Source organism: Atheta coriaria, unplaced genomic scaffold (genome assembly GCF_025399875.1).
Source record: "Atheta coriaria isolate IRGN ID8LTWV9N9 unplaced genomic scaffold, Caltech_Dcor_3.1 hic_scaffold_3_pilon, whole genome shotgun sequence".
Classification (NCBI taxonomy): domain Eukaryota; kingdom Metazoa; phylum Arthropoda; class Insecta; order Coleoptera; family Staphylinidae; genus Dalotia; species Dalotia coriaria.
The window spans coordinates 10,440,730-10,453,919 of record NW_027045445.1 but is presented as its reverse complement, the minus strand read 5'-3'; the positions used below and the strand labels follow the sequence as shown (position 1 = coordinate 10,453,919).

At 43.2% G+C, this 13,190-nt stretch overlaps 1 protein-coding gene across 11 annotated transcripts in view; it reads right to left on the bottom strand.

The window, feature by feature from the left end:
• Positions 1 to 20: 20 nt before the first annotated feature.
• Positions 21 to 13,190, bottom strand: part of RhoGAP19D (Rho GTPase activating protein at 19D) — a 74,571-nt gene continuing 61,401 nt past the window's right edge. For 3 of the 11 annotated variants that reach the window (XM_065318209.1, XM_065318211.1, XM_065318215.1), the window contains 18 exons: positions 12,284 to 12,415; positions 11,906 to 12,151; positions 10,836 to 11,839; positions 10,466 to 10,758; positions 10,247 to 10,372; positions 9,841 to 9,930; positions 9,448 to 9,732; positions 9,055 to 9,099; positions 8,788 to 8,905; positions 8,436 to 8,522; positions 7,198 to 7,333; positions 7,058 to 7,141; positions 4,506 to 4,736; positions 3,269 to 4,420; positions 3,021 to 3,210; positions 2,598 to 2,956; positions 2,473 to 2,539; positions 21 to 1,871 (listed from right to left, as the gene is read on the bottom strand). In XM_065318209.1, the coding sequence (XP_065174281.1) occupies positions 982 to 1,871; positions 2,473 to 2,539; positions 2,598 to 2,956; positions 3,021 to 3,210; positions 3,269 to 4,420; positions 4,506 to 4,736; positions 7,058 to 7,141; positions 7,198 to 7,333; positions 8,436 to 8,522; positions 8,788 to 8,905; positions 9,055 to 9,099; positions 9,448 to 9,732; positions 9,841 to 9,930; positions 10,247 to 10,372; positions 10,466 to 10,758; positions 10,836 to 11,839; positions 11,906 to 12,151; positions 12,284 to 12,415 (5,535 nt within the window). In that variant the 3' untranslated portion in view covers positions 21 to 981. Of the gene's footprint in view, positions 1,872 to 2,239; positions 2,363 to 2,472; positions 2,540 to 2,597; positions 2,957 to 3,020; positions 3,211 to 3,268; positions 4,421 to 4,505; positions 4,737 to 7,057; positions 7,142 to 7,197; positions 7,334 to 8,435; positions 8,523 to 8,787; positions 8,906 to 9,054; positions 9,100 to 9,447; positions 9,733 to 9,840; positions 9,931 to 10,246; positions 10,373 to 10,465; positions 10,759 to 10,835; positions 11,840 to 11,905; positions 12,152 to 12,283; positions 12,416 to 13,190 lie in introns of all 11 variants that reach the window. The other 8 variants (XM_065318220.1, XM_065318212.1, XM_065318210.1 and 5 more) reach the window with 8 other exon arrangements.

The window sequence follows — 13,190 nt, the reverse complement described above, 5'->3', positions numbered from 1 at the left end:
ACAACAAAAATGTGCAATCGTATCTTCCAAATTTTTTATTCAATACTTAATCGTTTTCAGAAGTAAAACAAACATACACATTTATCCTTAAAACTATAAAAATAAAACAGTAACAGGCAAGTCACAAACAGCCTAAATAATAGAAATCACCTTACCGCGACGAAATAGTTAATCCTATATTTGCATTAAATTCTTTATTTACAATAATATATCATAAGAAATTTCCATTATTTACTTTCTGCATAATTGCATACAATTATTGATGTTCTTGCATTTTGGCACAGTATTTATTATAATACTGCAACACGGCGACTGCAAAAATTAAAACGAGAATAATTTAATCATATTACTATGTACAACTGAATTTTGTGGAAAAATAGTTTGATTGATCGGTGCATATCTAGCAGATATAAAAATTATTTACGCTCTTGGGTAAAACGCGTTTCAAAGTTACATAATTCTATATACTATGTACAATATTTTATCATTTTATACAAGAAGAGTTATCACAAATTTCAAATTGCTAATCCTGGAATATGTAATCATAATCACATAATATTAAAATGAAGCAAATTGTTTTAGTTACAAAATAAATAATAACAAATAAGAGAATATGAATATGAATAATAAAATAATAATATAAAATTATTTAAATGCGCTCTCAGCTTTCTTTTGCGTTTTATATAGAAATTTCATTTCTAGTCGATCATAAACAAGTAATAGCAATCGATAAAATAATTAATGTATAATAAAAGTGAACGACCGCGCGTCCAAGGGACACCTATACCTGCGTGAAATCATTACTTAATTCGTTTACCTTAATCGTGATTTTAAATTGCACATTGATTTGTAATTCTCAGTCTGTCGTTCCGGGTTTTTGATTGTTCTCAAGAGAGCATCGCGTAATATAATATTCAAGGCACAGACATTATTTGAACTAGGCGTGCATTTAGAATCCAGGTCGAAAGAGTTGCGCGACGATTAGACGTGAGATTCGAGCGGCACCTTATACACCGACTCGGGAAAACTCTGCGGCCGTGCGCCTACCAGATGCTGACGCAAGGATAAAATCATATTCTCCGAATCATAAAAGTTCACTTCGAGAAACAGACGTTCACGTCGCGTGGAGCTGAGGTCCGGCGAGCTGGTGCGCAACGTCTTCTCTTTCTTGTTCTCGTTATCGGCGACCTCTTCGCGCGAACGATTGTCAAGGATAATCTTATCAGGGTAACCACCAACCGTGTGGCGTCGTTTGATGGACCGATCGGGCATTCCGTTCTTGCGTTTCAGTTTGAAAACATCCTTTCCACGTCGAGTGCCACTGATTTCGCGTTTTTTACTAATATTGCTCTCGGTTTTTTCGTTTTTCGTCAGACTGTCCGACCGTTTAAGACGGTCATTGGCTTTGTTTAAGCTTTCCGAACGCTTCAGTTTATTGTTCAGTGGAGAGACAGTTCGCTCTGGTTTGTTGAGTGATTCGGAGCGTCGTAGTCGGGAGTTGCCTGTCGAGGTCATGATATTAACCTTTTTACTTGTTGTTAGAGCAACTTTGTCGTTGTCGGGAATTTGGACACCGATCGTACAATCTTCGTCCTTTTCGGCAACCTCCAACTTCTCCTTTATTTTATAGGTGTTATTGGGGCACGTTGATAGGAGCTTAGAATTGGTGTACTGGCTCTTGTGCAGGCTTGGATTGCGATAGAGCTTCGGCGAGCTAGGAATGTTTTCTTTGTTCAGATACGAGACCGATTGCCTGCAGATCTTTTCGGGTGATTCGTCCACGTACGGGATGTTCTCGTCGGATAAAATCGAAGGGTTTAATTTCTTCTTGCGTTCATCATAGATCTTCGTCATTGTCGTGACTAGATCACCTGAAACAAGCACAAGTTCATTTAGAAATTCTCGCCCGAGCTTTGCATTCAAATTAAGCCTGTGAAAACTGATGAAAATGACATGTTATTCATATTAATCATGCTCGCGGAAAATTATTAATATCGAAACGTGGTACGCACGCAGAAAACTGTTATGGGAACAAATCGTAAGCCACAAATATGTCGATGCCTATGAAAATCTAAAGAAAAAATAGTTTCTAACTCTGAAAGCTGTCTATCAGAAAACAATGTCTCATCGGCGGACACTAGAAAGCTTGTGCGAGGCCGAAATGCTTTGGTTTACATAGTGCGAAAGCGTGTTAACAGTGTGTCTTGCACTGAGAGGGGAGCGCGCGTTTCGCTTGTACCTCGGACGTCACGGTTTTAAAATTTGTGATAAATGTTGCGTGTTCTTGGTGGCCTTTGGGGTATTGTCGTAGGTGGACGAACGGGTCTCCACCCTCGTGGGGGAGCCACGGGTGGGCCGAATCCTACACACATTTTCAGATTCATTCACTAAATTCCTTCACCTTATAAAATCTTATCGACTATCAAAAGATTTAAATATTTAAAGTTTATACATATTTATCACCAAACTTACCGTCATCCAAAGCAGGCAACTTATTCAACGAATCCAAAGAATTCGTCCTCTGCATGTTAGATTCGTTCTAAAACAATAAAAAGATTAGTAACATAAATACTTGCAATAGATGGTTGCATGAATACCTCATTTTCATATTTTACTTTTTTGCCATTGGCATTGACAAAGTCTTGATTGCCAATGTTCTCCACTGAACTGCCACGTCGCATCGTTAATCCTTTATAGTCGCTAGCATTCGAGCTGATATCACTGCTGCTGTCCTTCAGTTTATTCACGCTGTTATTAAGGCTGTCAGGTTTAGCACCGAACGATAAGAATTGCGGCTTGGCCGGCGCGCACTTTTCCGCACTAGGCGCACTTCGACCGAACACGTTAGACGCGCTATTGGTTTTCGTGATCACGCGCTGGTCACACGTATTGTTTACGGTCAGCGAATGGCGGACATTGCTGCTCGATGAGGAACTCATTTGATGATTTGGCATATCTAAAAATACCAACAATATAAATTCGTAACACCAATCAACACTTAGGGACACGGATAAACTTACCTAAACTATTATTACTATTATTTCTGGGACGCGAAAGGACCGAGTTGGTTTCCTGTATAAAGTTTTCAACACGTTGTCGGAACATTTCCGTGTCCTTGTTGTAGTTAAACACGGCGTTCGAGTCCCTGGGTTTGGCGACCTTTTCTTCTTTGATTGGCTCGTTTGTGCTTGGCTTCACTTCAGTTGTACTCTACAAATATGTGAACATTTAGTTAACAATGGTGAGGTAATAATGGTAGATTACTCACTTCTTTGAGATCATTGGTTGCGTTCGCAAACTGCACGATGTTAAACTGGCCCGTCCCTGTAGGCGACTGCGGCTCGTCGTTGTCTTTCGGCTTCTTGCGATAACGTTTGTGCGCAGCGGTGAAAATCGACAAAAACAATTTATCCTTTTGGTCCTTGCTCTGCGTTAAGCCCTCCATTTTACTAATGTTTTCCTTTAACAACGCCGTATTTGTTTTCATTTCGGTTGGAAATATTTCCCCTTGTGCAATGGGAGCCGCCGGTAAATTCAACGACTCAACACTGTCATCCGAAAAGAACCAGTCGGCGTATTTCAGCAAAGACTCCACAATCTTACACTGATGCGTCATGTCGTTGACCATCTTTTGCATATTTTCCTCACCAGTGCGTACAATCGTTGGACCAAACACGATCGCCAAGTTCTTGGTATCCATCTTGTTCACTTCAGAATTATCCGCAACTCGACGCAGATGCAAGATGAGATGTCTCAACGTGTGGTAATTGTAAACCGGGAGGCTCTTAACTAGTTTGCGGATTTCTTCCAGTCGCGTGACTGGTACTTCTATGTTATCCGCTTGAATAAAGTACGGATACGCGCCGGTGGTTAAGAGTGAATCGGGTAACCGGCGGAAAAAGGACTTGAGCAAACTGCTCACCACGTGGACATCGTTCCAGCGTGGATCTACCTGTGACACTTCATCGTAGGACTTGTTTACTTCATCCGTGAGAGCTGTGACGGCAGCGCTATTGCCAGGAACTCTGTAGATACCGATCACTTCCAGTCCGCGATTCTCTACGAAATCAGTGCAAATTTCCACTAGTTTAGGCACATAAGGATGTTCTTCAGATGGTAAACAATGCTCCAGATTGTTCCCGAATGTCGAACCCTCCGGGGCTGTAGGTGAACTCGGAGAGCTGGCACCATGTTGGATTCGGCGGAACTGTTTTGCCACGCGGCCGCGCCATGTTTTTGACTTGGGACTCGTCGACGGATCGTTGACTTGCGAGGGTTTGCGCGTCTTCGACACCGGGGACTGGCCAGTCGGCGAGCGATTCCGCAACGTGGGCAGTTTGCTCTTACCACCTTGCACTTGTATACTCGTGGCGGCCGGTACACTCTGCGGGACGGCCTGCTGTTTTCCGGAGTTCACATCCTTATCAGACACAAACAATTACCAACAAATACAGACACGTCAACAAATCTTCTATCTACGTCATATGAATCTGCGTAGAACTTACTTTTCCATCTACATCAGTAGCAACTTGTTCGTGAAGGACTTGCACCCATTCAGCAAGCTCTTCGGTACTCTCTGCTTGCAGAAGGAGTTCGGAGCGGCAGGGCAGCACCGAAGAAATGCGCAACACATTCTTGCGCTTGGTGTAATCATCAGCAACTTGCACGCAACTTCCGCGCATGTCTACGCCGTTGGCCAGAGACTGATCCGCTACCTCCGATGTTCCGACCGGGCTCTGTAGAATTATCAAACAGATAAATATTGAACTACAAATTCCAAGTTGTGTGCTTTAAAATTCCTCCTAATCACTATATAATCTAAAGCATAACATTGCTCATCACTTATCAATTCGCGCATTGTTTGCTTGTTCAATCATGTCAATTGCTCGCCAGTAGAGCAATCGAGTTTTATTGCGCGTTCAAGTGAAAATAAAACTTTAGTAATTCACCTTCGAACAAGTAAAAATAGCATTAATGTGAAGATAAACATCGTGTGCGCACGCGTAATAGCGCATCTTCGAGCCGGGGCGCGTCGTTAGGCTTTTGTTCAGTATTAAACGACTTTAAATCGTCGGCGTGCACACGCGCAAACAAGAGCAGCGCGAGCCGACGGCCTTGGGTTCGAATCGCGAGCACGCATCGCAAAACTTTTTTTTATATATATAAAACGACAACAAAAAAATAAATAAAGGAGGCAGGAGTAGTGCGTGCATGCGTACGACGCGTCTGCTTGCTCCTTCGTCGTTTTGCTAGCGACGCGCCATGTACAACCGCCGATTTTGTAATCTATGTGCATGCGCGCATGTAGTAAGAACGACCTTAAAACATCGAAAACGGATAAAGATCGCAATAACGCAAAAATAATTAATGCAACGCAATTAAAAACCGCACGAAAAAACACAATTTCAACTTGATGTGCACATTTATTACTTTCACCTATGAACTTTGTTCAATTCTTTAATTAAATTGGAAAGAAACAAAAAATAAAAGAATACCCATGAACCAGTGGATCCCCATCGTCGCAACTTCCTGGGGAACAATCCTTGCGTGGGAAAATGCAGATGAAATTGAAAGGACGGAATGCACGAGATGGTGCCCGAACGTACGCGATGATGCACCGTCAAACCGGACGGTTCAAACATGTTGCAGCACAAACGCGAATTCAATAATCACACACGTTAATTAAATTATTAATAAACGGACACACACGCGCCACGCGGGCCGTGCCTCTTTCAGCGGGCGCAGAAAGTCTGAGCCCTTTCTTGGCGCGCGTCGATGAATGAAATTATATCGGAGGCAACAGGTCGAACTAGATTTTCAAGTCCGCGGCTATAGCCCACGCTCGACGCTATCTCGCGCATGCAAATCGCCGCATTTTTCGCGTCTAGGATTTGCACCCACACTTGAAATTTTCACTTCGCTCACGGCTCTCTACTTTGTTACAAGACGCAGATGTGAATGAACACGACTGAAATTTTGATATCGATTTGTAAGTTGAGTTTCAAGTGTGACTGAGTGAAGAGTCGCTGGCGCACTAAGCAAAAGAAGCGCATCGCGAGAAAGTGTACGCGCTGGTAGCGCGCGTGTGTTCGAGGGGGGTGCGTTACACAATTCGCTTATGGATTAACTACTTTATGCTTGATGCTACACATTATTTCAGTAGTAAATACTACGATTGCACTCGCGGTGCGTGTGCATGCCAAGTCTAGCGCATCAATGTAGCAATAACCGCATGCTCGGTTTTCGGTCCGGGAGTCGACAACCGCCTTACCGCCGATTCACGTAACCACAATTCCGAAAAGACAACAAAAGTGAAATCCGCCCGATATAATTGCGCACACGTTAAGCACACTACTCGTAAGAATGTCCATTCTTAATGCAATTGTAAAATGGTGAAGCAAACGACGTTCTTGTTCTTATTCTCGCGCGTTGCGATATATCTTGCGAGTATTAATTAAGCAGCACCGCGGTGCTAATTGCGCGTTTGCAACATTTTCAAACTGCGAGTAAACAAACATCCTTGGCGCCTGGTGCGCGTTGACATAATTTCTATGTCGAACATACGCGCGCTCGTTTGAATACGTTTTTGGCGTTCGCGCGTCGTAAAATCGCGCGCCAAACTTAATAATTTTTGCCGTTTTTATTTTATTTTCGACTTTTTCGGCTCAAAGCGGCGCACCGCACCGCGCAAAAAGGTCAATGCCAATTTTCCTTATATGTGTTTATTAAACAAATCCGTCGGCGCAGCGCGTCGATAACGCCGGCCGAAAGCCGCTGATTTGACGCTTTTTTGAAGTTTATTTTATTATTCGGCCGGCGCAAAGGTGTGCGCAAGCCCGTGTGTGCACTTTGTACTCGCCAGAGACAAAAATGGAATTCGCGCGGCGCGTTTTAGTTTACGCTCGTATTTTGTCAAAGGTTTTGTAATCGAACCGAGGCACGCGATGAGAAAGACAGTTTTTTTTTTGTTTTCATCGCGTAAATAGCACTATACCAGGTGTTTATAATATTTCAACAAAACACCTTTAAAAATCACATTAATTATTAAATGACCTACCTGGTGATGTCTATCTTTGTAGAGAAACAGTTTGGGACCTTTGAGCACAGCCCACACTTGTTTCCATGACCGATCAGGATATCGCTGCAAGACAATATTTGTTAATAACACAAATAAAACTATAATTAACAATAAAATACCTTGCCATCGATTTCGGTGATTTTCAAATGCAGTAGTCGTTCGCGCACAAACTGTGGCTTTTCTTTCTCCACCAGAGGACTATGTTTGTCACGTTCCAGTGAGGTGCTGCTACTACTGCCCCCACTGATGCTGCCTCTGTACCAACCAAACAATCCGCAATAATTACAAATATGTTTACAATTTTTAATAAATGATACGATGAATGAAAATGAATGAAAATAAACGTTAGATGTTTGCTTTTCTTCGATTTGCTTGATAAAACCTCGAAAAAAAAAAGATTGGAAAATCGCCGCTTAGCGTTCGTGTGCGCTTTGATTTAAAACACAATGACATGCAGGCGTAATTGCACGCGCGATCATTATGCATTGTTCTCGCTTTCCCTTGCGGTGCGCGGTGTGCACGAACGACGATAAACCAAATGGATTTATACGATTTCACCTTCAAATGCTCAAATGCGATGCTTCAAGAAGCAAACTAAGGCGGTCCGGTAATTAGCACTCATTTTTGCACATTGCAATTATCGACCGGACCGCGGATTAGAAATTGATGGGTGCACACGGAGAATGCGAACCTGTAGTGATGCAGCACGACGACGTTGAGTATCATTTTACACACCAAACAAAAACGTTACTGAAGCAACTACTTCGGGATGGTAAACTGATCAAACTAAACGCGTGTAGTTGGCGAAGCATCATGCGGACGTGCGTTCGGTCGCTTCGTCAACTGTTCGGCAATCGCCACCCCAAATATTTACAGAAGATAAGCGGGTACGGGTAGTATTAGTACCTATTTGGCTCGACTTTTATGAAATTGCACTCCAATCTTCAAGAAAACTTACATAGAATGTTTTAAAACAACTTTTTTTTTTCTTTCAATAAAACTTTAACTAAAATTGGTTGCATAATATCATATCGGCCATTTTTATATATAAAACTAAGGTTAGGGCTAACTTTCAAAGCAATTGAAACTATAATTTATTAATAGGGACATTCAGTAGCTCAAATTTCATATGCAATGACTCATTGTTTGATGTTTGACCAGGGTACGTAAAAGTGGCCAGACGTGTCTGATGAGTTAATAATATCAAGTATCGAGACAATTCGATAATTGATGCCATTTAGTAGATTAGTAACATGGCGATAACATGATGATATGAATGATGATTACATAAGATGCATTTGTTAGCGGATGCACAGTTAGTAATTCGGCTAAATGCTAAATATCATTGGCATCTCACCCCAGAGAGGAAGCAGTGTCTTCGAAAAATTTGCGAAGTTGCTGAATGTCGCTAGGAAATAAAGGCGGACGCCACCTTCTATGGGCACTAGACAATAACAAACGTATAGATGTACAATTACGAAACAACTTCGTCCAACAAAGCCACCTTCTCCACGATCCATCCCCCGACCAACAAGATAAAAAAAAATATTCTACTATCTAAGCTCGACGATATACAAAATACGGTGCCACTAATAGATAACAAAGTACACGTCGTACATGTATAGCAATTATCATGAAGAAATTAAGCTTTTTTTTTACTTCTTTTTCTTCTTTATTTTGGGTTTTGGGTATTGGATTATCGGTCTTACCTGCGTAGCAGTTGCGGGGACACGTCGCCGTCGCTCAGGTCGGCGCTTTCGAAATGCATTCTTCCACCTTCGGTCGCCTTCAAGTACGATTCGCGTCTTGTACCACGTTCCTCATCCGCTGCGTTGCGCAAACAAAGCAACAGCACACAATTAATTAAGTAACTTTGCATCGCATTATTATTCTTTCTTATTCTCGGATTTGTTTTTCGCGTGCGCGGTTTTTAATTGACGCAGCGCGCGGCCTTAATTAAAACTTGTAATACTTACTTAAGTTAGTATTTTTAGTCCGCCGCACCACCAAGTGTTTATCAGCTGCAAGTGAATAACACGTTAATTAATTAATCAGATTAATATGAATTACGATTAAAAGTTGGCAGTTTGTGCACAATTACATCAAGGATATGGTTTTGGGTATTGGAAAGACCGGAAGACACACGAAACAAAAACAGAATTAGTCAAAGTCGAATTAGTTTGGAAATTAAGAGAATGTTTCACCCTGAATTTTAGAATTGTATATTACCAATTGATGTAATCATATTAAAATATTTGCAACATTCAAACATTTGCAAGTATGATTACATCAAGAGGATATATATTTATTAGAAACCCCACACAGTCAAAATCGGTTAGTCGCACGCCTTGTTTCGAGCAAATAGCTACCTGCTGGAACAGGTGGTGCATCGGCTTGCGGCGGCCTCAAGTGTCGCATGGGGCGCTTCGGGGCGCCCAGATCGAGATCGGTGGGGCGTGCAGGATGCGGTTTGTGCGAGGGATGAAGGACCGAATGGGGTGGTGCCGTTTCGGCCACAGCGCCATTGGGGACAGGTGAGGCGGGTGTGACGGACACGCAAGGTGTCGCACGGAAACGCTCCACCGGCTGCGGTATGAGGGGTGACGGTGCAACTTGTGCGCGCGTGCTAATTGGGGTCGTGTCCATTTTTTCATCTTTTGGGAAATTTCACAAATGTCAGTATAATAAATAATTGCAAAATCAATAGCACCACACCACTGGTGCCTTTAATACTAGGAAATACAATGGCCGATAAAACTCACCAGTTTTGCTGTCCTGCATTGCCTGCGCCCAGGAACCAGCCGAATTGGACCGTGCTCGGGTTTTGACCAACTGTACATCATTAGGTATATCTATTAAAAATAAAAATGTATTAAAAAGAGTTTAAAGTAAAGTTTTACTACTACAAAACATTAAACACAAGTTTTTAAACTCATACAATAATTAAAACTGATTTAAAACTTGAGTTGTCTAATATCAGACACACTCCTACCCATAAACTCTCCAAACATAGTTTTAACAATCAAATAAGATTAGTAACGACATCTACAAAAACTTCAACAACAAATATGTTACGAAATGTTATGATTACGAAAAGGAGAAAAATCGTGCTGCACAACGAAGTACCCAACAAATCACTGCAAGAATTTTATTGGGAGATGCGCTAACCTTGCGTCGCCTGACCATCCGCGGGTGGAACACAATGAATGAACTTACTTCCGATGGGAATACTGAAATTCCCGGGAAGCTGCTTCACGTTTTCAGCGATGCTACTACCTAAGCTACAGTTGCTCCCTGCGTGTCGGAATGTGAAATGCAATTTAGTGTTTAGTGTACTGACGATTTCAATGATCCGTATGATAAAGACAGCATTCACATGATAATTACCTGAGCTATCCAAGGACCGACTATCTCGAAAACTCTTGCGCAGATGCGCGTTGGAGGACGCAATCGAGCTGGAGCTGAAATCACGATGGGGTTCGTAAATCCGCGTCTCAAACTCTTTGGTCCTGACCGCCACGTTGGGCACAACGCGTTTCTGCGCCATGCCGGCCAACTCGCTGCGATACAGCAACGTGCGATCGGCGTTGCTGAGCGGATCATCCTCGGGTGTCACATGCCCCGATTCAAACTGCTTTGCTCGCTTTGAGACAATCTGAAGACTGTGCGGCGGATAGTTTCTGCAAATGAACGAGATTTATTTCGATTTTATTCACGCACAGCGTTAATAGTTCAAGTTCACGAGCGCATTGCATACCTCCGATCATCGCCGTCCGATGAATTACCATTGACGTGTGCATCGTGGGTAGGTGCCTCGTGAATCTTCCCCAGCTGGCCAAAGTGCCAGTCCTTCGACGTCTTCGTCGGCTTGCCGACATTCGTAGTCGTCGTAGAGCCATCCTGATTAGGCAGACTTTCACGCTCGCTCTCGATGTCGTTCTTCACCCGCTGAAAGATGTGGTGCGTGGGTTTCGCAAGCCGCGTTGGTGAGTCATTCGGCGGCCACACCGGTTTGTCCAGCTTCTTCGGGCGCGAATAGAACTCCTTCTGGACGCGCATATCCACCGCTGGATTACTCGGCCGTCGCAGAAACTCCTCTTTCTTCTGCAGGCTCTTCTTCAGCCGCACCATGGCGACAGAATCGTCCGTATCGTGTCCAGTTAACGTCGACGTCGAGTCATAGCTAAGCAAACTATCTTTACTGCCATCATTAGCAGAAGAACCCAGCGACGAAGAAGACTCCCTTCTATGCGCATCCAACGCCATGCGACAATTCGCCGGTGTAGGCGCGTTTGCAAATTGCACATCCATACCGTAGTTGGCCTTAAGTGTAAGCTCGTCGCAATTTAGGCTTTCGGTGGTGGCACACTCACTGGAGCGGCGGCCCATCTTTCTATAGAGCGGCACTTGCGGTTGAGCGCGCGCGCGTTGCAAATCATTTAAATTACTTTCAACCAAAACCTCCCGTCGCAAATTATCACTTGGGCTACTGTACAGATTATCAGCGCTCTTCTGATACACGGGGCGTTGATAAGGCGGCGCAAAATCGTTCACAGAACTATAAATATTATCAGCGCTTTTCTGCTGCTGCACAATCTGCGAGCGTCGTGCACTTTGTGATAATTTCCCGTAATTCGATCCGGAGTCTTGTAACGACCGCCAGGATACCGAATCCACTTGAAAACCTTTTCGACGATGCTCGGCTTCATCAAATGATTGACATTGATTGCTTACTGGGTTGTGCGCTGTATCAGAAAAGTACTGAAACACAAAACAAAACAATTATAAATAAAATATTTACTTTATTTTAGATTATTATCATGTTACCTTTTGAAGAACGTCTTCTTCTTTAGGGACAACAAGCAGATGCAGATATGGTGGACTTGTCTGTATCTTGTGGACAACCTGCGAATAGGTGAGCGTGCTGACCGACTCGCCGTTCACGTACAGGATGCGATCGCCACGCTGTAGGCCTGCTTGCTCGGCGGGACCACCTTGCGCAACGTACCTCACGAAGATGGTGTCCATGGGAGTGAGCAGAGCGCCCACCGCCGCATGCCTACCGTCGGTTTCCTGACGAAACAAAACATCTCAATATTCATACCAAACACAAACCCACATGCGTTAACAGAGACATTCCAAGACTCATTACATTTGTACATCTATATTCTAATTTCGAGCGTGTAGAAATGGTTTTTTACTCACTGCGAGTGATTCCGGGGGATAGATGATAAAGTGCCGCAGCGTGAATCCGAACGTGTCTCCATTTCGTCGAAGGTACAAACTCCTTGGACCGCGACTACCCACCGGTACTTCGACTATACCGGGCACTCGAATCTGAAATAATTATAAAACATAATTAATGTTTATACAGCATAAGAAAAAAAAACTTTATACACATATCCTTCACAAATGTTTACCCTTAACATCTCATGTCATACGATTTGATCGAATCTCAACATAAAAGCAAAATGGAAAAAAAACGTGTTTAATTTATGTAAAGTGCAGTTTATGTGCATCGAGGCGAAATCAATAAATTGCCATTCCAATAAATAAACGCACGCCCGCCTTCCTTTCAGACAACCTTAAAATGTCATAACACAAATTTAAATTATAATAACGCCGCCATACAGTCTGCAGCGTCTCTTCGGTAAGCAACTGAAGTTAAAAGGAGTTTCGTGCGTGCGCAGCGTATTAGGTAAGCAGAGCGCGGCCGAGAGCCAAAAGACAAAACCGTGCGATTGTATTGCGTCGCTTGCGTATTGCGATACAATGCAGCCGCGAAGAAAAGAAAAATGTCGAAAGGAGGAAGAGCGTCCAAGCAAAACCAAGTACAGACAGACGAACAACGACGCATAAATCATTCATGATGTGTGGTGCGCGTGGGCGAGCGTTTAAATTCAGCGCATTAGCGCACGCGGCGACCGGAATCGCCGTGCGCGCGCGTGAACGCGAAAAAATGAGGACACTTTTTGCGACCGAAATTTGCACGCGTTTAAGGTATTGAACTCGCCACTTCCTCACCGTGTGTTTACACGCAGTGTGTGTGTGTGTGTGCGCGTTTACAATTTACGACTATTTGCATGCGAATTTAATTACGCTTTTGTTTTTA